Below are 22799 nucleotides of genomic sequence, written 5' to 3'. Positions count from 1 at the left end.
AAAAAAAAAAAAAAAAAAAAAAAAAAAAGTATTTAATTGTTTTTGGTAGCGGCTTTCATCAGCCACCCTGTAGTTAGAGATCTTTATTCTGATTTTGATCGGTCAATTTGAATGGCAGTTATAAGCTATGCTAGTCTGCCTCTCTTTTCTTCTGTCTTTATTTTAGCGAACTAATCCTATGAAGTGTGTAACATCCAGAAAAAAAGTAGTAGCCTCTACAAAATATATATTTAAACTATTAGCATGGAGAGCTGAGTCGACTTACCTATACTCGTTTGTCTGTCTGTACAAACGCGACGTAGTCCCCAGTTTTGAGAGAGCCAAGAAGCTGTTTGTAAGTCGCAACCGCCGATATCGGGCCACTCTTGGCTCTAACTGTAATCAAACTGATCTATTGAAATCAAATCTCTGCACAAAAACTTTTTTTGTCTGACAAGATAGCTTCTTAAAATTTGATATAGATAAATGTAGAAGTCCAAGCAATATTGTCCGAACAAATTTTTAATTCGGACCTAGTCAAACTTAGAGTCTTTTCTGTTCATTATAAACCAGTAAATATAGTTTGTTTGAAGAGTTTAGAAATGTGTTGGCATTTTAGTGAATGTTTACTAGCAAATTAGATAGATTTTCTGTGTTGCCTCGTATGTCGCAATATTGTCTCCGACCACTGTCTTGAACCACAAAGATCAATGAGAAAACTCTCATGCGTGTATTTGCTTCTGTTGCTGACTCTTAAATTGAATTTTTCGCTGCTATTAAGAGGAGCTATACTTCTTATCTTATATAGAGTACTAATAAAGAAAATTTAATATTTTAAATGACCTATAACACAAAATGTATAACCTGTCACAAACATATGCAAAATGTGTTGCGAAGAGTTGTGAAATTCTTTGAATTCTTTTCAAATAAATTGTTAATATGAAACGGAGCGCAAGGTCACGATTGGTTGATATCTTCCAATGAAATGTGGCATCTGGCTAAGATATATATATATATATATATTATAGTTTTTATAAACACGATTTTGATTTTTATTCAAGTTCAAGACAGACGGTCTGGTATTCAACGAGTCTTGCCATCCTGATCATCTGTCGATATCTGTACATGAATCTATCTATCTCTCTTATTTTCAGGTGTTCCAAATAACCGTTAAGTAAAATACTCTTCTACTCTAGTGCAACATGACGCGAGAGTATAAAACGTAACGGTGTAAGTTCGTTGCAATCTCTCTTCTTATCAATGCATGCATTCATATACATATATTTTGTCATTTTGTTATTTCATTGTTGGTGATGAAAAATATTAAAAAACTGGCAAAGTCAAGTATGCTGATTGTACATATGTTTAAATCTAATAATTGCTCTTACGTATTGTGACATTTCTCTCAACCCTCTTCGTGTTGTAACGAAGAGTTAGATTTAGTAATGTCTCTTTTGTTTGAGAGTGAGATAATGCCGGTTCCTAAGCACCTCAGTAGTTGTTTATCTCTCAAGTGCTTATATCTCTTTACTGATTACAATTTGAGTGCTTGTTTAGTTCCCACTGCCGGTATAGTATATAAGAGGCCAAACAATGAAATTAATTTCATTGCTACACTGAACACTCTAACGACGTCTGTGCCATTTTGTGAGTAAAACTGCACTAATAAAATGATTAAGTATCCTAAACAATTAATTCGACTCTCGTAAAGGTTGTAAATAAGTAAAGTGATCATATTATCGATTGCACTGACAGACGGACCGACGAGAGATAGACATCAGGAAATCAATTTATAATGTCATCCTGATCACGTTGGTATACATATGGTATAATCCCATATCTCTGACGATTAGTTCAGGTGTTACAAACAACTGTTAGTTGAACAAAACTTTTGCAACTTAATCCACATATGGCTAGCGTGGAAAAAATAATATAAACAATATTTATTTTTTAGAATTACAATACAGTTATTATGAGACTCATGTATATTTATTCATTACAGTTTTACGGTAAAAAAGTTTTTAAAAATGTCTCTGCTGCCAAGCACATTCGTCAAGGGCATACACGATGAAGAACTTTCCAAACGTATGGAGTACCGTACACTGGGTCGCACCGGACTACAGGTGTCGAAAGTCTCATTAGGCACAGCGACTTTAAGTGATTTATATGGGTAAGTTTTTATATCGAATTGTTTGTCGATGAAAGTCTATGCCAATTTAGATTTGGTAGTTAAAAGCGCTGACATCATGAGTTTGTTAAATGCAAAACGGATAAATTAATAGTTGGTCTAAGCTTTTTTGTTCACGGAGTTCAGCAGTGGCTATTGGCTCTCCACTACAATGGCAGAGTTACAAATGCATTAATTCGTCGTGCTTAGATATTCAAACAGCCTCATCTATTATTATATATATTATAATAGTTGCATATAAATTCAGAATGACCTTGTTAGAGGTCGTATGTATATATGGATACAATTTTCCTACACGGAAACTTTGCGGTCATCTTGAATGCAAAATTTTGTGACTACAGTAATGTGACTTAAAGGATAGCTCTTACAAAATTCTCAATGTTCAGAAAGTGCTTAATAGATACGAGTTTTTAATTAAGCTTTCTAAGTAAGTTTCAAATTTCGAATGAACGAATGACATAAGAAAAACATGTTTCGCAAATATTTTGTGCAGAATCCTTGTCTTCTTTCAAAAAATTTTTTCTGTCAATTACAGATATTATTATTATGGTTTCGTTTCTATATTAATTACATTAATCTGCATACAGAGAACTAGATTTGGACGATGCTATAGCAATGATACACAAAGCTATAAAAGCTGGCATTAATTACATTGACACAGCGCCTTATTACGGTCAAGGTCGTGCCGAGGAGGTATTGGGTATGGCGTTGAAAACTGTGCCAAGGCAGGCGTACTACATAGCCACAAAAGTTGGACGGTATGAAAAGGATTTGGTAAAGCGATTTGATTTCTCTGCCAAAAGAACACGAGAAAGTGTTGAGAAGAGCTTAAAATTGCTGGGTATTGAATATGTAGACATTATACAGGTGAGTAATAGTTCTAAGTTACGTTCTGTGGTAATAATATTAACGACCATATGCTTTGTTAGGACTTTTCTCCCCTTTGTTTTTTTCAAATTTATTCAGCTTAAAGTGCTAAAATTTTCTTATAATCAGATATAAATTTGAGAACACAAAATTTGATTTGTTAAGAGATCTGAAATTGTGAGACCGCCTAACAAACGAATTACTTCGCGCAGCTTGCGACAGATGAGTAAACAATTATTCAATGAGTCAGGCTACTCTTTCCAGGTTCATGACATCGATTTTGCCAAAGACCTTGATGTTGTAGTCAACGAGTGTCTGCCAGAACTGGTAAAAATTGTTAAAGAAGGCAAAGCAAGGTTTATCGGTATCACCAGTTACAATCTGGAAGTGCTTAAGGAGTGCGTAAAACGTGCCCCCTGCGTTGATGTAATAACTATTTTCCAGATTTTTTTTACATTCTTTATATAATTTTACACTTTTACATTCTCAGACCATACTCTCATATTCGCGCCACACGCTGCTGGACGATACACTGAAGGGATATGTGAACTTCTTCCAGCAACATAATATTGGCGTTGTTTGCGCGTCTGCTCATGCATTAGGTCTGTTGACCAACGCCGGACCACAGTCTTGGCATCCCGTTGTTGATGATGTGAAGGCGATTTGCAGCAAAGCGGCGAAGATTTGTAAGGAGGCCAATATTGAGCTTGGCAAATTGGCTATGTATCAATTTATGCAGTTGGAAGGAGCGAGCACATTTTTGGTCGGTATGGAAACTTGCAAGTTATTAGATATAAATCTTGCCGCTTATTACAAAGGACTTAGTAAAAAGGAAATGGAGATATTGCAACAATTACGTGCAACGTAAGTAAATAATATGATAAATTTAGTAAGCATATCACCGAGAGTGAGTAGAGAAGGTGTTTATTCAAAGCGTATATCAAGCCAAGTCCTCAATGAAGTGACTTATAGACTTGGCACTAGAAGGTACCACAAAAGAAGCTAGTTTGAAGAACCGAGTTTTCTTTGCAACATTATGACGGTTTCAGAATAGAGAAACTACCAAGTTGTTTAAGATGAAAGATGGCATTAAAGTCTAAGTCTTAATATTCCGAGTTAAAATTAAAATTAATTGAGTGAGTCAAACTATTTTGACATTCGCCAAGAAAATTTCTGGTTCTTTCTTACTAATATCACATACTCAAATACTTGCGTTCGTGATAAAATATACTCTCCAAAATATTTCTGTGGCCTTTTCAACGATTCCGTAGCCATGATTCCATTGGAAACACAAACTTTCAAGCAGAGGGTTCAGTTTTTTCCAAGGTAAAAAAATCGCCAAGTAAACTTTTGGAGACCTACACAAAAAGCTGCCGCACTGAAATAAATTGTTGTCGGTCCGGTTTGCAAACAAAGCTTAATTGGATTAGTTTGGCTGAAATTTGATCTTTAGCGTAAGTTGATGAGAAAACCGATTTGATATCGGGCTCGTTGTTGTATTTCCGCAGTTTCTATAGCACCCAACTGGTTAACTAAGTTGAACAATTAAAACAACATCTTTGCTCTGCTGATTTTCGAACAGTAATTGTTGTTATCTTGAGCTACAACAACAACATATATCTATTACTGTGCGCCTTGATTTAATTATATGGAAGATTTGCAGGAGATTTTTTAAATTTAATTATAAAAGTGAAAGTAAATCCAAATATTTTAATAATAGTCAATTTTATGTTATTAAAGAGAAATGAGTACATATATGCGTTATTTATTGACAGCCTTTTCACGAAATCATACAATTGGGATGGCGTCGAAATAGAGGAATACCGGCGTGCATTGTCGAACGCGAAGTAAATGGGAATTCATGTGTGATAACTTGTCTCTGATGTATTTAATACAAAGCAGTTTAACTAATTATCTAATATGGAAATAAAAATCAACTACAATTTAAAGAATATCTAAGTTTTATTCAATAATTTTTTATTATTAGAAGAAGCTAAGCAACTACAGCATACGTCATTTAATACTTTAAATGGTAATGGAAAAAGTTGTCAAGGACTTAAGGGTCTTATAGTAAGAGCTATGGGGTAGAATTCTTCTTCTAACTTTTTCTTAGGTTAAAGGAGGAGGAAAGACATCTAACATTTTTGACCCACATTACGAATAAATAATAAAAACTAAAATTCACTGATAAAATGAGTATAAACACGGAAGGAGAAGATGAAAAATATGTGAAAATAAAAGCGTTAAATGCTGGGAGAACTGCTAGTGAAAGCTTTTGCATATAGAATAGAATATAAACGTTGGAAGAAAGTGCTTCACTCCGTCCTAATTAAAGTGAGTACAATTTCCATTTAGAAAAATATTATTGTGCCTACATATATACTAGTGTGATCAAATTCAAAGGTGAATTTGGTCCATTTCCTTCAAAGTAATCCCTCCTGCTGCAATACACTTATGCCAACGAATTCTCCAGTCACTTAAAAAAATTCTCAGAGCCTTCTGCGATTCAGCTTTTAAACACTCAATTAAGTCAAAACGGTGTTTTCGGATTGGTCAAGTTAATTTGCTGAATAACCAGAAGTTACACGAAGATAAGCCAGGCAAATGCGGTGGCACGATATTAGTAAGGATGGATAGATTGTTTACAGAATCGATTCTCGATTCCGATTATTTTTTTATATTTTTCGATTCTAAGAAACGATCGATCGAGAGCAAGAATCGATTCTTTCGCTTTTAATCGATTTTAAATTAAAAGTACAAAAGCTTATTTATTAAATCACAATTCATAATTGAATGAATGATTCAAATTGATTAAACACATATTCAAAAAATACACGTAAACATAAATAAATAAAACACAATTCAAAATAATCCCTTAAATAACGGTAACACTCAAATTAAATAATACCTATTAAAGTGCTGCTCAACAAACTTTAAAATTTATATGTGGTTTAAATGTTAACACAACACCCTATTAACCATGACAGTAGCAGAAAAAAGTGGAAAAAAGTGTTATACAACACCCTAAGCTTTTCTAGAGTTGAGTATATGTATGTAAACAAAGCAAAAGTTTATTACTGTATATAATGAGGTATAAATAACTTCAAAGTAGTAACTTAATTAATAGCAAAGTCGAATGTCAAGAATCGATTCCTAATCAACTTGGACTACTGAAGATCGATTCCGAAAAATCGATTATTTTACGAGAAAACTCGATTCTCGAGTAGAATGGGAATCGAGTTTACCATCCCTAGATATTAGCTGAAAATGTGGCGAAATTATCACGAATAACCAATGCAGTATGCGATGGTGCATTATCGCACTTCTTTATTCAATAAATTAAGACAGAGTAAAAATCGAATAATTCACTTTTATAGTCTTACAAAACGATACGTATTTTAAATACTAATGAATATTTTAACGTGAAATTTAGAATAAATGTCAGCAACAGTACTACTAACTTACAGAAGAAAAAATGTACCGATTCGAAAAATACGCGGAATATAGTATAAATTAAAAATTTACTTTTAAATTTGATCACGGTAGTATTAGTATATAAAACTACTTACTTCGGGAAGGCCAAAAAAATAATGCCTATCAAAGAAAAAACAAAAAAAATACCATTTTTGCGCTACAGTAACTTCCTTACAAAGCTATGAACTTTGCAATTAAACAAACAAACATATTTGTTTGTAAAAAAAGGACCAATTTGCTTTAAAATCGTAAAATTCAATCGTTAGTGTCTTTTACACGGTTCAGTTAACAGAAAAATCGTATGCACGTTGAAGATTATCTGATGCTAGAAAAAAATTTTAAACCGTTTGGCGAAGAATTTCCGCGTTACAATTAAAAGCCCATACTTGGAGATACTATCCTATAGGTATCTGTCAATCAATTTTTCAGAGCAACAAAGCGAAGAAGTACATTCGTTTTTTCTGACCCATCCTAACATATACGAGTATATGTACCATATGCATATAAATAAGTAAAAGAGCTAATGACTAAATTAGAATTTCGGATACTCCCCTTGCTCATTTGATGATCTACTTACATTATTAGAAAGCAAACATTTAACATTAACATTTCTCATGCGCTCATAGATGGCATTGGAACCAGTGATCGACATGAGAGGGACTGTGCCTGAGTAAGAGATAGGAAATTAGAAGAACACAGCGAGAACTTTAAATAATTACATTTCGGAATTTATTTCATTTGATTAAATCACAACAGTCGTGATTTTTCGTTAATTCCGTATATTACTGGTAGTAAAAAGCGAATATCTTATTGTCTTTAAGTGACCTATAACGCAAATTCCATTTAAAAAACACCTTTTATGTATGTAGATATACACCTATTTTATAGTTAGACTTAAAACTGTATATACATATGTACCAACCTGTACCAAAAATAATGCTGCCAACAACAGCAGCAACACATATAATAATACGGCGATTGGTGTTGATAGTAAACCACTACAATAACAACGAGCAAAACCTTAATAATTATTATATTAACAGTTAGTGTTGGAACACGCCAGCGCTTGTCAGCACAAACTTGCAGTACTAATGTGGGCTTAAAACTACCGAGCTCCCGCTATGTCGTGCTGTTCCAGCAGTTTTTGTCGCTTGCTGAGCTCATTTTCTGCTCAAACACTTTTAACGGCTCTTTAAATGTGCGCTATAAAGCGTCTTTTTTGTTGTCATTATATTGGATTAGTTTTCTTTCACTGTTGGGAGCTGAAAATTTATAAATTTTTATGGCTTGGGGAAAGAGCTTAAAGTCATAAAGTGACTCACACATGCCTTTTAAAAGATTACAATAGAGTTTAAATTTTGTTTATTTAGAAATCTGTAAATATTAGTTTGTCAAAAAAGTCTTGCGGTATTTGTATTGAATTTTCAATTGTTCAGAAAAATTTTTTTGATGACTCATGCCCAGCTCTTGACCGATGCTACGGCAGCTACTATGCCGGTCTCTTTCGACCAATTCAGTGATTTTATCGCAATTTTCGACGACAGGCCTTCCGCATCTTCGACCACCTCTACACCAGAACGAAAACGTTGAAACCATCGTTGTGCGGTGGAAATGGGAACTGTATCGGGTCCATAAACTGCACAAATTTTATTGGCGGCTTGAGATGCATTTTTGCCTTTATCGTAGTATTACTGTAAAATATGCCGTATTTTCCCTTTATTTTGCTCCATGTTTGCGACGCTGTAACTCACGAACGACTTAAAAGAAACGACAATCAATCAAATACGTGTTAGCGCGTGAAATGAGCTTTCCAAAAAGGTATAGCATGACCCGATGCGACGAACAAAACTAGAACTACGCGCTTTCAGCGCCAACTGGCGAAAATACCGCAAGACTAATATTTTACTGAAAAGGTGAAAAAGCGATGGAAAGATGAAATTTTGATACCGAAGAAGAAAGGAAGGCAATGGTATGATGCTATATATATATTGTATAATTAAGGAGATATGATTTAAGAGGTCGCATTAAAATAGCAAATCTGGAACAGGTCTTAGATGATGGTGTTCTATGTATTGTTCCAAAAATGAAGAGAAGAAGAAGATGATTTAGAGGACTGATTCGATTTACACATGTTTCGGATGATAGATGGTATAAATAGGTATACATTCCTCAATATAAATATAGTATAGAAGTTCACTTCTATTGAAGAGAAAAAATTTGGAACTGAAAGCGAAAAGTATGTCATGACAAGCTTATGTGTCTGGATGCCACAATTACATTAACGGTTTATCCGATCTTATCGAAATAAAACTAAATTTGGATAGCTGAATTGGCGTAGAAAGATAACATAATCTTAAATTCAGTTTCTGAAATGGCTTGAGCTTTTGGTACTAAATCTTTTTTTCAAATTTAACTTGTTAATTATTTTGGAAGCTGAGAATATTTAGAGTAATTAGGTTGATTTACATAGATATGCAAAAGATTTGTTAATTTTTTACGAGTTAAAACAGCTGCCACGGGCAATTTAAGTATAAAGCACCGACGAAAGTGCTTTGAGAGTCCTTTACACAGACAAATCCCTTGCATTTATATTAACATTCAATTTAAATGAGATCCAAGTCCACTTATTTCTATTTATGCCATTACATTTTGCATTAAATAAACCATGCTGCAATGCTTTTCATCACGTTTCCTTTTATGGCGATAGAATTGGCCTTCCACCCAACACTTCACGAAGCATTAAAATCTTATGTCATTAAATCTCTCAAAGCTTTAAATTAACAATAATCACGACTTATGTGAGAACAGCAACGCCTTTAGCACAGAAAACAGATGAAAAAAGAAACTAAACGACTGACTTGACAAACCTTATGTTTTAATTAAAAACGCTGAAAAATAAAAGTAAGAAAATAGCGCAAAGTAAGCAAGTGAAATGACAATGACATACATTCTTTCACGGCTCTGTGCCGCACGCCACCAACGCTCTGCCACACGTAGCTTGCGTTCCAGGCTCTTTCATGAAGAGACACGAATATTGTTGGCTTGGGCATTTTTTACATGTGACTGATTATACAAGCGACAGTTGATTGTTGTTTTTTTTTTTTCAAAAAATAAATATGTAAACTTTTTTTTGTTGTTGCAAGGAAGTACATACATATAACCAGAGCACTAATTATAACAATGAACTTGCTTCATAAAATGCAATAGCGCGATCCTCGTCACTTAGAAGAGGCGATGAAAGTATTAAGGGACAAAGTTAGACTAGCCAATCGTGTTACTTTTTCGACGTTCTTTACTGAAGTGTATAAAGCTTACATTTGCAAAACTCTAGTGAATCGATGTTTAACATGATTGAGACCTTTAATCTGTCATCTTTATAAGAAAGGTAGTATAATGAAGTATAACCCAGATACACCCTACATAGTAGTAACCCATTGTGTTTTAAAGCATTTATATTTTACATCAAGTCAACTAAGCCTGACATAATAATATGGTTAAAAAAGTTTCTAAAACTTATTAGTAAAAATTTCTGTTTGAGTATAATGTATTATTTCGTTGAATCCTAAATAAAAGTTTATGGTCGAAATATCAAACCACATTTGTTCGATATAATCCGGTTTTATCAAAAATCAAAAATCTACTTTCCACAGAAAAAAAAAAAAGAATAAAAATCTTTTATTTATCAAAGAAGGCCAGCTATTGTTTTTGTTTCTTGTTATTGCATTTGATGACATTTCACAACGTTTTCTTCCCTCACAGAAAAGTCTCACAGATAGGTCTGCAATATAATAAATTGAACACAACATGACGATAAGTCGTTACAATACTCTTAACTGATAAACTATGGGAGCGCAAAGCGAGAATCTTCATCTACGGTTTTTGTAAATGAAGACCGCTATAAATTCCTTTTACCAGAGGTGTGAATAGAAGGTCCTACGAAGCCTCAACGGTTAATAAAAGTTGTTCTCGAAAGGAGTATTTTATTCTAAGAATGAGACTCGATTTAAACTCAGATTTCTATCTAAATCCATGAAAAATTTAGGTATAAAGAATAAAGAAAATATGACCATTTTTATATAACCAATACCCTGAATATGGTGCCAAATAAGAAGTTTGTCACGATGTTTGTAGCAGCCAAACGGAATCATCGAAGGCCTTATAAAATATGAACCTAAACGGGAGCTGCGTCGGTTTAGAAATTTTCAAAAAGATTTCGTACAGTTTCATGTGCGCAAACGTGAAGCCAGCCCATAACTTAGTGAACTGGGCTGTCTCTATATTGGATCCGGGTTCAGCAACTTGTGTACAATAGTGTTTTGTTTTTCGCTATATACTTTTGTTAAAAGATTTGCTTATCGTCTAGACAGAGACTTACTTTCAGTTTTCTTCAATCTTGGTGATAGGTTTGACATACTACATATACATATATTATACTCGTATAGTGGAGATCCAAGTTAAATTTCAATCAATGGAATAAAGGTGTAATTAAATATTGTTTTACTGAAAAGGTAATTTTCTTGAAGGCCTTATATTCAAATTTATCATTTTCTTATTTTTAATCAAATTATACCATAGTTTTGTTTTGCATGGCCATGTAATACAGCCAATACTCACAATATGATTAGTCCACAGTAAGTTTGATGCAGGTTGAAATTAATAATTACAACACTGAAAATCAAGTATACAGGCGAGTGAATAAGCTGATGGCATGAATCTAAGAGATCGGGCAATTGGAAATGATATTGTTATACGAGTTAAGCGGATATGGAAATGTCTAAAGTTTTACTGTTATTATTTATTTAATTTGTTAAAATTTTCTGTAAAAACTTTATGCCATATAAAGTAAATAAAATAAATACTTTTGTTTATATTATGGTCTTATTAATATTCGTATTAAATTTTAAATATAATATGCAGCATTCGTTCTTAAACTCACTCACATTCTGTTCCATACTCTTATGTATACTATATTGATACATAAATATTTACATACCAGTGCATATACTATATAAAAAGTGAATATGCATTATAATAAGTTTCATACAACTACATAGAAACGAAGTACCTATAAAAATACAACGGTGCATAATTAACTTAAATTAATCCGAGGAACAGCTGCGATGCATACTGATTAAATTCTGTCTGTATTTACAACGGTTTATTAACTTTAAATCATAATAATGGGTTATGAAACTTGATTACTGAATTTTAAAGCCTTATTGTCTTGCTGAAGTTTATTGTCTAAAAAACTTTATTATTGCGCAATATGCAAATAAATCTGATGTATACTTTGGTTACGAAGTATAACATATACCTTATTTATTATTTATGTTTTATAAATTGTGAAAAGAAAAGAGGTTTTGAATCTTCCCACTCAACAGGAAGACATCCCTACATTAATATATAGAACGCTCTAAACCATTAGTCGGATGTAAAATATTTTCACATGTCTCACCTTTTAAGTGGTAAATTTCTCATTAAGTCAATATACCGGTTAATGTATTTGAAGTCGAAAAGAACGGATAACCTCTCATTGGGAAGTTATGTGAAGATACGTATTTAACTCTTTTTGTAGAAAACTTTGCACCAAAAACCTTAACTTTGCTCAATTTTATTTTCGTATCCTTTTTGAAAAGTAAACCATGGCAGTACGGAGGAGAATTGAGAATGAGTGTGTTCGTGTCATAATTCATTGGGTATTAGTGAGTCTCTCAAACCTTTTTAATATGAATATGAGTTAAGTAAATCTATACAACCAAGTTTACTAATATTGACTGTCTACTTTTTTGATAAGACACCTGTTTGTCATGGCGTATGAGTAATATTTGGAAACGTATACGTTATTTTTTCTTAAATTTCTTCTTAAATGTTTTATCTTTATTGAAAATGTTAACTAATATGAGGCTTTACTATATTCGTAGCTCATTAAAGTAATCTAAAAAACTTCTAAAAAGAAATGAAGAATTCTTCACTAAAAATCTTGTTTCTACGGTGGTTCGTAGTTTAAAACCAATTTTGAGATTTCCTAATTAATTAAAATTATTTCTGGCTTAATAGGAGAAACAGCGTTAAAAAGTCAGTCTTTATTAATTCTGCTCTTCTATCGCTTACTGTTTTCAACGCCGTTTCGCTGAGTGTGTACGAGGGCCAATGAGTGAGATTACCTTTTTGCTAATTAAACATTCAGCTCTAAAAAAATTGCTTCACCTTAGTGAAAGATTTTTTATTTATTTTTTTTACAAAAATTCGAGTCGCTATCAGCGATAAGTCGAGACATTACCAGTCCCAGCAAGAAAAGTTTCATTGCTTATCATTTTAAATATATATTTATTGTGTTTTAAAGTCTTATAGTTTTAACCACATACGCAATGTATGAAACTATTTTACGCTGTTGACCCCTTGTGGCTTGGGATGCGCACTTGTTTTGCTGGAAGTAAGAGTTACTCAACTGTGAAGGCGTATCGACTAGCATAATGATATTTCATTAACCACTAGAAGCGTTTGTTTACATATTCTTCAATAGAAAAAAAGAAAGAATAGTGCATAATCTGTACAGTAAATTGAAAATTTTATAGTATTTAAATATGCTTGTGTATGCGAGTGCTTGTGTGCCAGAGTATATGTGATGTGGTTGAGTTTGCTGAGGTGCGTGTAAAAAGCGATTAGGATTTAATGGTGTTAATCAATAAGCCAACGTGGCCAGCAAGTAATATGACATGATTGTGTGTTGATGACACTCATTGATACACTTGCCACATTGAAGCCCATAACTAAATCGTCGTTGTCATGTATCGGATATATTAATTGATCCATGTGGCGTGTATTACACAAGGTTATTATACATAAATACAGACTGCTCATGCGTACAAACAAATTGTGTTGATTTCAGTAAGTAACTATAAACTGCATATTGCATAATATTTACAAAAATAAGCGATGCTTTATAATACTCCACAAAATGATTTCAATGAAGGAAAATATTGAACAAAAGTCAATTATCCGGTTTTATCCAGCCGCAGTTTTAAGGATTCGTGAACTATTCGAAACAGCAGGCATCTCTACATGGATTATATATTATCTTGAATAACATATTGAGAATGAGATAGCCGTCAACGCTATGTGTCATGTTAATATTTTTAGAGGTGAAACTTCCAACATTACTCGAAAAGAGATAATTGATGAATATTTTGCCGGTTTATATAGCTATATTAAATATGAAAAATACTATAAATTTATTCAATTAGTTCATTAATTCACAACAAAAACAAAAGATTATAAATTTTTGAATATACATACATAATAAACTTAAAAATAAATTAAATTGTATATGACCCACCACAGGAACTGATGTTTATTCAAAATATGTATGTATATGTAAATGTATAGGTATCTATATGTTCATATATATTTGCTAGTATGTTCCATAAAATGCTAATAAACTATCTGATTCGCTAAACACATGAAAATGAAATAAATATTCAGTATGGCATTCGTGGTTTCATGAGTTTCGAATAAGGCGTGATGTCTCATGGTGTTAGTGAGCATATTTTAGAAATTAGTTCAGATACTACTAGCCAAACTTGGACTTCTAATGACGTTGAAATCAAGATTTTTTGATATTATGATACAAGTATACCTTCACAAAATTTGGTACAGTTTATTGCCTCAAGCACTTTTACAGCCTTTAAAGAAAATGTTCGATCGGTTCACTATAGCATATATTGGACAGTAAGAAACAAGCTTGTATATGGAACCTACTGTAATGAACAAGAGTATAATAGCTTTGGAGCAACCCAAGATACAGATGCCTCAGCTTTAATGAGATTTAAAAACAGAAATTTTCAAATCTTGTTCCCAGAAGCCCTGAATACCACGCTCAATGTCTACAAGTTGACTTTATACCATATCTACCGGTCAGAATTAAAAACATATCTCGAAAAAATTTGTAAAAATGCTTCAGCTAGAATATTCTACACTTCGTGGATAAAATATTTGTAATTGGACCGTATCTTCCTCAAGTCTCCGTATAAAAATATCATTATTTCTTGTCACGTAGTGGTAGTGTCTTGCCGTTACCATTACAAAAAATCATCTACAACTAAGACTAGCAAGTTGTTATATTCTGTAACTGCTATAGCCCTATTACTGACTTCACACTTTTCAATGATTGAAAACAAAATATGTTTCTGTTAATTCTACGAGTTTTTATTTAAAAAAAAATCAATTGTATGAGTAATCTTGACTGATGGCTCTTTGAACAATATGGTCTTTAATGAGACCGCCTAAATTATTTGTTAAAATTTTCTAATATCAGAATTTCAGGCAAAAATTTGTCATAAAGTGATTTCTGGTAGTAAAAATAACATATTTATTCTCGTGTAAAAACAGAAAAATATAATCGGCTCATAAAACTGCTAAGCTGTTGAGCACTTAAGCTGCTGTAAATCATTATTTACAACTCTCTGCTCCGAAATGCAAATCACGCGTAGTGATATTTGAAATACAACTTAAGGATGACACGAAATTACGAACACACGTACGCGTTCTTTGAAAATCCCATATGACAGCGATTGACCACAAATCGATAGTTAATACAGTTAATTGCCCTAACATGACAGCATAACTCAGACACGAATGCCACATAAACCCACCTGCCAACGATGACAACATAACGGAAACACCGACATGAACGCTCATTCTAACTTAGGAATCACAAGAAGTGAACATGGAAATTCTCTCCATATGAGAGTTGTAGTTATACCAATCGGAGTGGTGCAAGCTATGTAATCGATACTGTAACACACATGTACTCGTAGATGTAGGCGTATGTCATATCAGTTGGGTCTGCAGCATTTATGTTAGATCTGTGACGGCACTGTTGCTTTCGTTTCCAATGACAGCTTCCTTTAATGTCACGTGAGCCTTCAATAGCTGTACTTTCATGTTGAGTCTGTATCTGCTTTGTTCTTGGTTGTATTAAGATACTATCTGTTGCTCTCATTTGAATTCGCAACGACTTGGCAACGCTTGTACTGCGGCTAACGACAGCTTATGCTTCTATGAATATACTTTAGCGATTTTTTGATTGTTTTCTTCAAGAATATATATGTAAGAGTGAGTTTTCGCGCAAAGACACATTGAAAATTTTACCACCTGTACTAATCGACCGTTAATAAATTGTATGAATATTGTTTCAATTAAACATTTTAAACGTGAATACGTGTTTAAACGTATTCTCAAGAACAATTTAAGGACGGTTTTTCAAAAAGATATATTCCCGATTGGCATTAGAGGGGTATTTAATCAGTAATAAATAGCCTTCGGCAAAAACTTTAGTTTTGAATACTGAATGAGAGCGTAATAACTGGTTATGGATTGTTCCAAAAGAAACTGGCCCACTTTAAAATAATTGCATGAGACTGCTTTGATATTCCTTATTTTTTTTTATTCTGCACATGACTGTTATAGTTACTTGTCAAAGGATTAAACTTTAAATTTTCTCTACATACAAATGTCTATGGAAGATTATATAAGTATACGTCACGGTGGATATGGAGACACTTTTGATAGACTGTATCCCTATAATACGTATATGTGACCTGGTCTACGAAAGGGAGCTAACGTGCGAAAACTAGTTTTCTGGGAAACAGCTGTTAAAAAAAATCATCTCATATCCATCCGAATCAACTAAAAAGAGAAAATTGATTATTTGACACCTAAGCCCCCTTTCCGTAGACCAGGTCACATATAGTTCCAAAAAGAAGGGGAAATATACCCGTTCACAGCAAAATTAATCAATAAATGCTGACATACTGACATATATATAGCTATATACATTAATATTTTTTATAAGCTATGCATGTATGTACCGGTAGCCGGTTTCCGCCACCGTAACATATTTTTCAATGAGGAACAAATTTGCTGGATTCTAATAAGTTCACGAATACACAAGGATTTAGAATTCAAGATCTTCTTTGATCAATTAGCCTTCTTCGAATTGTTACTTCTTTGTTCGACATGTTCACTTGTCAAAAACTTTGGTTTTATTGGTAGCCTCAAAGTTATACATTGAAGTACAATTTTTTAGTGTCATTCTTTGCTATGGAGGTAAAATTCCATCTTCAAGTATAGTAAAGCTGCAGATATAATTAAGCTGTATTCAAATCAGTTTTAATAAGTTCTTCGGTGCTCGTTTGTAAAATCATTCTCCTGGCGTTTAATCTAGCCGATGTTAGTTGACTTGAGAGTATTTTTATTTTTTTATTTTATTTTATTAAAGCTTACATAATAAACAAATTATTAAATAAACTAAAGTACGCAGCGCTAGCATCAAAGGCTTTCGGCTGACTTGAGAGTATATTTTCAATAATTCAACTGATTTTGTGTCCTTTTCAAAATATAACACTTAAGATTATATTGGTGCGTCTGAGTAGCTCTTCGACATAAGAGTATGTAGTTTTTGTATTTTTAATATTTATAATATTATCATTAAAGGAACATTTCTAAAGGATTGTGTCGAGTTTAAATCCTATAAGTTTTTATGGCTTTATCTATCTCTATATAGCATATTATATTAACATCATCGGACAAAAAAGCATTATTACATCAACAATCAATGTTGATTCGAGTTCATAGTGTTCTCCGGAGGTTATGAAAAAATACAAATAATATTGAATTTAATCAAATCAATGATACATGTATGTAGATATCAGAAGAAGAATGCTTAATATTTTGCTTTCATCATACCTTCCTCAATTCAATTATGACATTGCATACCAAAGAGGTCAGTGAAATGAAGACTGTCTGAAAGCGGAAGCCATTGACCACACACACATTGGCTATATTGAGTGAAAGGAAATCAATGCATAGGTTAACCTGTGCCTGACATGTAGAGTTGAGATTTTAAGTGACTTAGTCACTCGTCTCGTACCTTACTGCGCGAAGCAGTTTCAACTTGAGCCTGACAAAGAACGCCACTTAATTGCCAGACATAATTAATGCAAAAGCAATCAGCACTTACATGACTAACAGAAAGAAATATACAACTGTGGAAGGGCTTGAGGCAAAGGAAGAATATCAAGGAACTATAGAAAGCATCACAGTATAAAATATTCAATAAACGGCAAACGGAGAGACACAGCCGCTAACTGAAACAATTACGAACCATATGAAGAAACAAACGAAGAGCACAACGAAAAATGAGACAGCGCGAGAGAAAGAACCCTTCGACAGGTGAGTGGGTGGCTTCTTTTAACATATGTCTGCGAGTTTTTTGCTGTGTTAGGTTTAGGTTTTGTTGTTCTGTTGGCATGGCGACCGCGTGACACGGAACAGGAAACAGACATCAACAAATAATGACGTAGCAAACCCAAGACAGCATTTTAGCAGGAGATCGTTGGTAAAGCATGAAATAACCTTGAAAATGACGGAGACGACAAAATGTGAATAGACAGACGTGAGCGTGCTTGTCGACGCGTTTCCACATGTAATAACAAACGAGTGTAATGACATAATGTCAGTGGGGAGTTTACGGCTTACGTGTATGAGCCGTGGTTAGAAGAAAAGCTAATTTTCGCTCATTCTGCAGGTGCTGTATAAAACGTAGGTTCCAAGATAACAATGCAGGTGCACACAGAAGTAGAAAATGCAGCACGCCATGGTGAGGCTACGTATGAACGGATCAAGATAAGAGAAAACTGTATAGATTTCACTTTTTAAATTGAGAGGTGGAGCATGTGACTTAATTCAAGTTGATCTCGATTTCAAATGTTTCAAGTGGACTATGTATTTTGATGAGCTATCTACCTTGTTATTTTGTCTTTTTACTCTAAACTTCAATAAATATTTAGTGGAATACAGAAAGTTAATATGTGGATTAACATATATATTTGAGTCAAATATATAAAATATATCTCGAAAGTAAAGGTTGTCTTTAGTAAAAGTTAAAAATTATATGTAGTTTTGCAGAAAAACACTATTTCTTTTTGAATTGACAGAACTTAAAGGTTTCCTCTTAATTACTGAAGACATGGATATACTCCCATTACCAATTCGAAGAGAAATATCTATATTTACTCAACCTGCCGGTGTGTTGTGAGTACCAGATAAATAGCTTTTTTCGTCGTCCTACTCCAATCCTTAGGCACTTAGAAAATTGATCCTGATGAGAGATACAAAAAAAAAAAAAAAAAAAAAATTGCGAATCATTGGTCTTGTCGGTAAGTATTAGACTACAACTTTCTCTAAATGCACACGGCCTTCCAGTTGCCGTTAAACAAGATCATCGCTCAAAACCTTCTGAAAGTAAGTGAAAATGTAATCCGGAATCGAAGAATTTAGCTTAGGACATTAATGTTCCCGATTTCTGCAGAAATAGCCTAAAGATAACTTAAGAAAGTGGAACAAAGTGAATATACATGTCAAGTACCATTTCTTACTTCGATAGCTAGCTGGGCAAAAATCCTTCCTGGATCAAAGTTAGCGATTCAAAACTATGAAGGCAAAATTACTTTCTGATATTTGCTCAATAGATGCTTGTTAACTTAACGCATTATATTTTCAAGTTATATCAGCTCTCTTACGAAGTTAAGGCTCGTAGACCTTGAGTTGTATATCTTAAACTTCTCTTATTTACTGTACCACACCATCTAAAAAAAAAAAAAAAAAAAAAAAAAAAAAAAAAAAAANAAAAAAAAAAAAAAAAAAAAAAAAAAAAAAAAAAAAAAAAAAAAAAAAAAAAAAAAAAAAAAAAAAAAAAAAAAAAAAAAAAGCGATGTACGTATGTATGATTTTAGCATCGAAGCCTTATTTAGAACTTCTAGTGTGTTTATAAGAAGATATACTGAATTAACAATTATCATAACCTAATTAAGTGTGACTATAAGAGGTCAGCATTTTGGTAATTTAGTTCACTTTACTTTTAAGAAAACTATCGGTGAAAGTTTTTTTTATTAGAAGCATTGACATTTATGTTTAAATCTACAATAAAATAATATCATACTAATGAACGACATAGTCTTAGGTTACTCTTAAATTTATACTAAACAAACAATATAACATTAAAAAATTAAATGGTATACCAAGAGCGGCATGTGAAGGTGTTACAGGTGCAACGTCCGGTGTGTTTAACGTAGGTACCTGCTGACGACAGCCTTACCACACGGTACTCAAAAGTACAATGGATCAATTTGATGCGTTGATCAGCGCCCTGAAAAATACTTTAGTATACTAAAATACTAAGTATTTTCAGTACCAATTGGCAGTGTGGAATGGACACACTAACCACCTTGGTAGGGTTCGAGGCCCATCTAAAACCTCTGCCGTACTTTGGGTCCGGCACCCGGTTGCAATGCAACTCCACATTGAGTGATCGAAACACTCTTCCCGCATTTGGGTATAAACCACAACCACCACRATACTCCCCAAGGGGCCTACCGCATGAGCAGGTTGGAGCGAACTCCAAGGGCTCCTGCTCCCCGTGGTACCAGAATTAAGTCTCCGGTCAGACTTCGTAGCCGAAACTACTACCAGTTGAGCTTGGTGTTACAGGTGCAGTCAGATCTTGTCCGACTGATGCGCTCAATATGAGCCTGCATCAACTACCAATGGACATTTTTATTCACTAAACATCAGCTATTGCGGCGATAAGAATAAAAAAGAATTGGAAGGATAGAATCAGCAGACCTACGGACATAGTGTTATCCTAAACAAGCTGAGATGAGGATACCATCTCAGTCTATACCGACGGGTCCAAAATGGACTGCCGAGTAGGCGCGGGGGTATTCTCCGCTGATCTGGGCAAATCTCTCTCTATACGTCTACCGAACTCCTCTAGCATCTTCCAAGCAGAAGTACAGAGGCATAGAAAAAGGCTGCGAAGCTCTATTAGAAAACCACGTAAATACTGGCAAATAAAGCAACTATATTTACGGATAGCCAGGCGACGCTCCTGGCCTTGTCTTCACAAATGACAAATTCCAGCGTAGTTCGCAACTGCAAGATAGCACTAAGCTCACTAAAAGACAAGTTCCAACTAAACTTGATCTGACTTCCCGGCCACAGGAACATTTTCGGTAACGAAAAAGCAGACGAATGGGCAAAGGCAGGAGCTTTCCTCAACCAATCCGAGGTGGAGCTAATACCAAGCCCACTAGGATCGATCAAAGGAGAGATCAACAGGCAATTTCAACAAGTTGAAAATAACAGGTGGAAAAACAGTACAAAATGCGTCATAAGTAAACAATTATGGCCCACTAAATAGGTCAAGAAAAAGTATTTACAGAGTAACAGCTACCCCAACAGGGCACTCTGGCCATTTGGGGAACACGCATCCAAAATGGGTTTGCCATACAACGACATCTGCCGTGGCTGCGAAGTAGAAGGGAACAAGGAAACAGTCTTCCACTTTCTCTGCGAATGCCTAGCTCTAGCACATATCCGTCACGAAACACTTGGAATCCATCAAGCACCAAACCTTGAATGGATTTCCACTAAAAGCATATCGGACATAAGTAGTTTCATCGCAATCAAAAAATGGTTTGAGAGAGAAAGTGAAACGTAATAGCAGATACAGGAGGTTCTACGAAAAGTGTTTCAAAATGGCACATCAAGTGCTAATTGAGCCCGTTAGGGCTGCACTCCTACCTACCTACTCACTCTTAAATCAAGATGCGATAAAAATTGTATATGTTATTAGGGTGATCATTAAAATTATGTAAACGTTCTCAAAAAGTTTGAAACTTAAGCCATCTTCAATTATACAATTACTCAATTTAAATTGTAAACGTGTTTAGATGTAGGAATTCATCTAATACATTTTCGTTACATATCATAGTTGAATAAAAATTAAGAAATCGCTAATATTTGATATTGCTTCACAGCATGGTGAGCGTGCAAGCACAATATATATAACATGAATTTGCTTGCACCAAAATTTAATTGTACTACCAGAGAAGGCCACGGAATACGAAATTGTACTGTCAACTTGCCATCTGGACAAGGCAATCAAAATGCGAAACACAATGTAAATAAATAAAGCGATCTCAATTTTCCGGTATAAAAATTATGCCTGCGACGCCAGCGAAGTCAACTACAATAAAAAGAATATCACGTCTACCGCAAATTGTGGCGGCGAATTTTCATTCTCTGCAAATTGGTGAAAAGGAAATGTTAGCTGCCGCGAGAAGTGTTAAACTGCATACCGGATTGAAAACTCACTATCTCAGTATCTATAGTTGGCTTTTGACCGAAAATATCGTTCAATGTATGGGTTACACAATTGAAATTCAAAGAAAATCCTATCCTGATTATAGTATAACTATTTACTAAAAAGGGGTTGAATCTTGTCAATACTACCTTGATTCGATTCCTGGGTTTTCGAACATCCGTCTGACTTCGCTTCATATATGTAATTAGTGATTGTATAAGAGGTATCTTAATGAAACCCTGGGAACATTATTTAGTAAGTGGCATGTTAATAGGATATGTTAGTGGTAAAAATAGATAAAACGGCCCTTCCTTCCATGTTTTCCCACAGCCATATTGACAAAATGTTCTACGAACTTTCCCTTACAATCGCCTTCTCCCAGTTAGGCTAAATACTACTTAGTGGAGTGAGCTAGTGAGTATGCATATTTATTTTCAGATACTTTTCACTAACTGTAATGCAAAAGTATGTACTACGAGTATTAATGTAGTTTGTCACGAAAATAATAAACTCATTCCATAAATCAGCGTAAAGACAATCAGTGCTTTCATAATCCCTCTTCATGTAATGATTTCATAATGATTTCAACACGCAACGCAAACACACGCCCTCTCATTTATATTCATAAGGACTTTGCATGCAAAGTTGATCCTGCCGCATTAGCTAGCTTTTATTCAAATTACCTGCTTAAGTGGCATCAATTAAATTACAATTGTGCGCAACAATTATTTCAAACACAACTAATTTAGCGCAGTGCCCACATGCCGTTATACTATATGGACTCGGCATATCTTGTCGCAACACTTTGGCTGCCTCACCTTCTTTTTGTGGAAAAACTAATGAAATTTTAATGTTAATGATTATGAAACATGTGTCTGCGGGCAACCACAATTTTCAACTACATAACATTCATCTATATATTCATTCATGCATAGGAACACATGCATATTTAATAGAACTTACAGACATTGAGTACGGATTTCTTGATTACAGTTTCGTTAACAATAACATTATTACTGCTATGGGGGCAGAGGAAAGAGATGTAGTATAAAGTTAAAGCGACAGAAATTAAACCCACGTATTCTC

General features: G+C 33.9%; 2 protein-coding genes across 3 annotated transcripts in view; one reads left to right on the top strand and one right to left on the bottom strand.

Annotated features, from left to right (window-relative positions):
• The window catches only part of LOC108975733 (probable muscarinic acetylcholine receptor gar-1), a 116773-nt gene that overhangs the window by 13620 nt on the left and 80354 nt on the right, over positions 1 to 22799 (bottom strand). The window lies entirely within an intron of this gene.
• Positions 1590 to 4986, top strand: LOC108975732 (L-galactose dehydrogenase-like). Of its 2 annotated transcripts, none has more exons than XM_018944432.1 (6): positions 1590 to 1626; positions 1982 to 2149; positions 2755 to 3034; positions 3299 to 3460; positions 3525 to 3898; positions 4810 to 4986. In XM_018944432.1, the coding sequence occupies exons 2-6, from the start codon at positions 2007 to 2009 to the stop codon at positions 4883 to 4885; spliced, it is 1035 nt and encodes a 344-aa protein (XP_018799977.1). In that variant the 5' UTR covers positions 1590 to 1626; positions 1982 to 2006; the 3' UTR covers positions 4886 to 4986. The 2 variants fall into 2 exon arrangements, with proteins under 2 accessions (XP_018799977.1, XP_018799978.1); XM_018944433.1 differs by lacking the exon at positions 1590 to 1626 and adding an exon at positions 1723 to 1852.

Source organism: Bactrocera latifrons, unplaced genomic scaffold, assembly GCF_001853355.1.
Source record: "Bactrocera latifrons isolate USDA-ARS-PBARC rearing strain unplaced genomic scaffold, ASM185335v1 scaffold_69, whole genome shotgun sequence".
Taxonomy (NCBI): Eukaryota; Metazoa; Arthropoda; class Insecta; order Diptera; family Tephritidae; genus Bactrocera; species Bactrocera latifrons.
The sequence above is the reverse complement of the archived record's forward strand: the minus strand, read 5'-3'. Positions and strand labels throughout refer to the sequence as shown.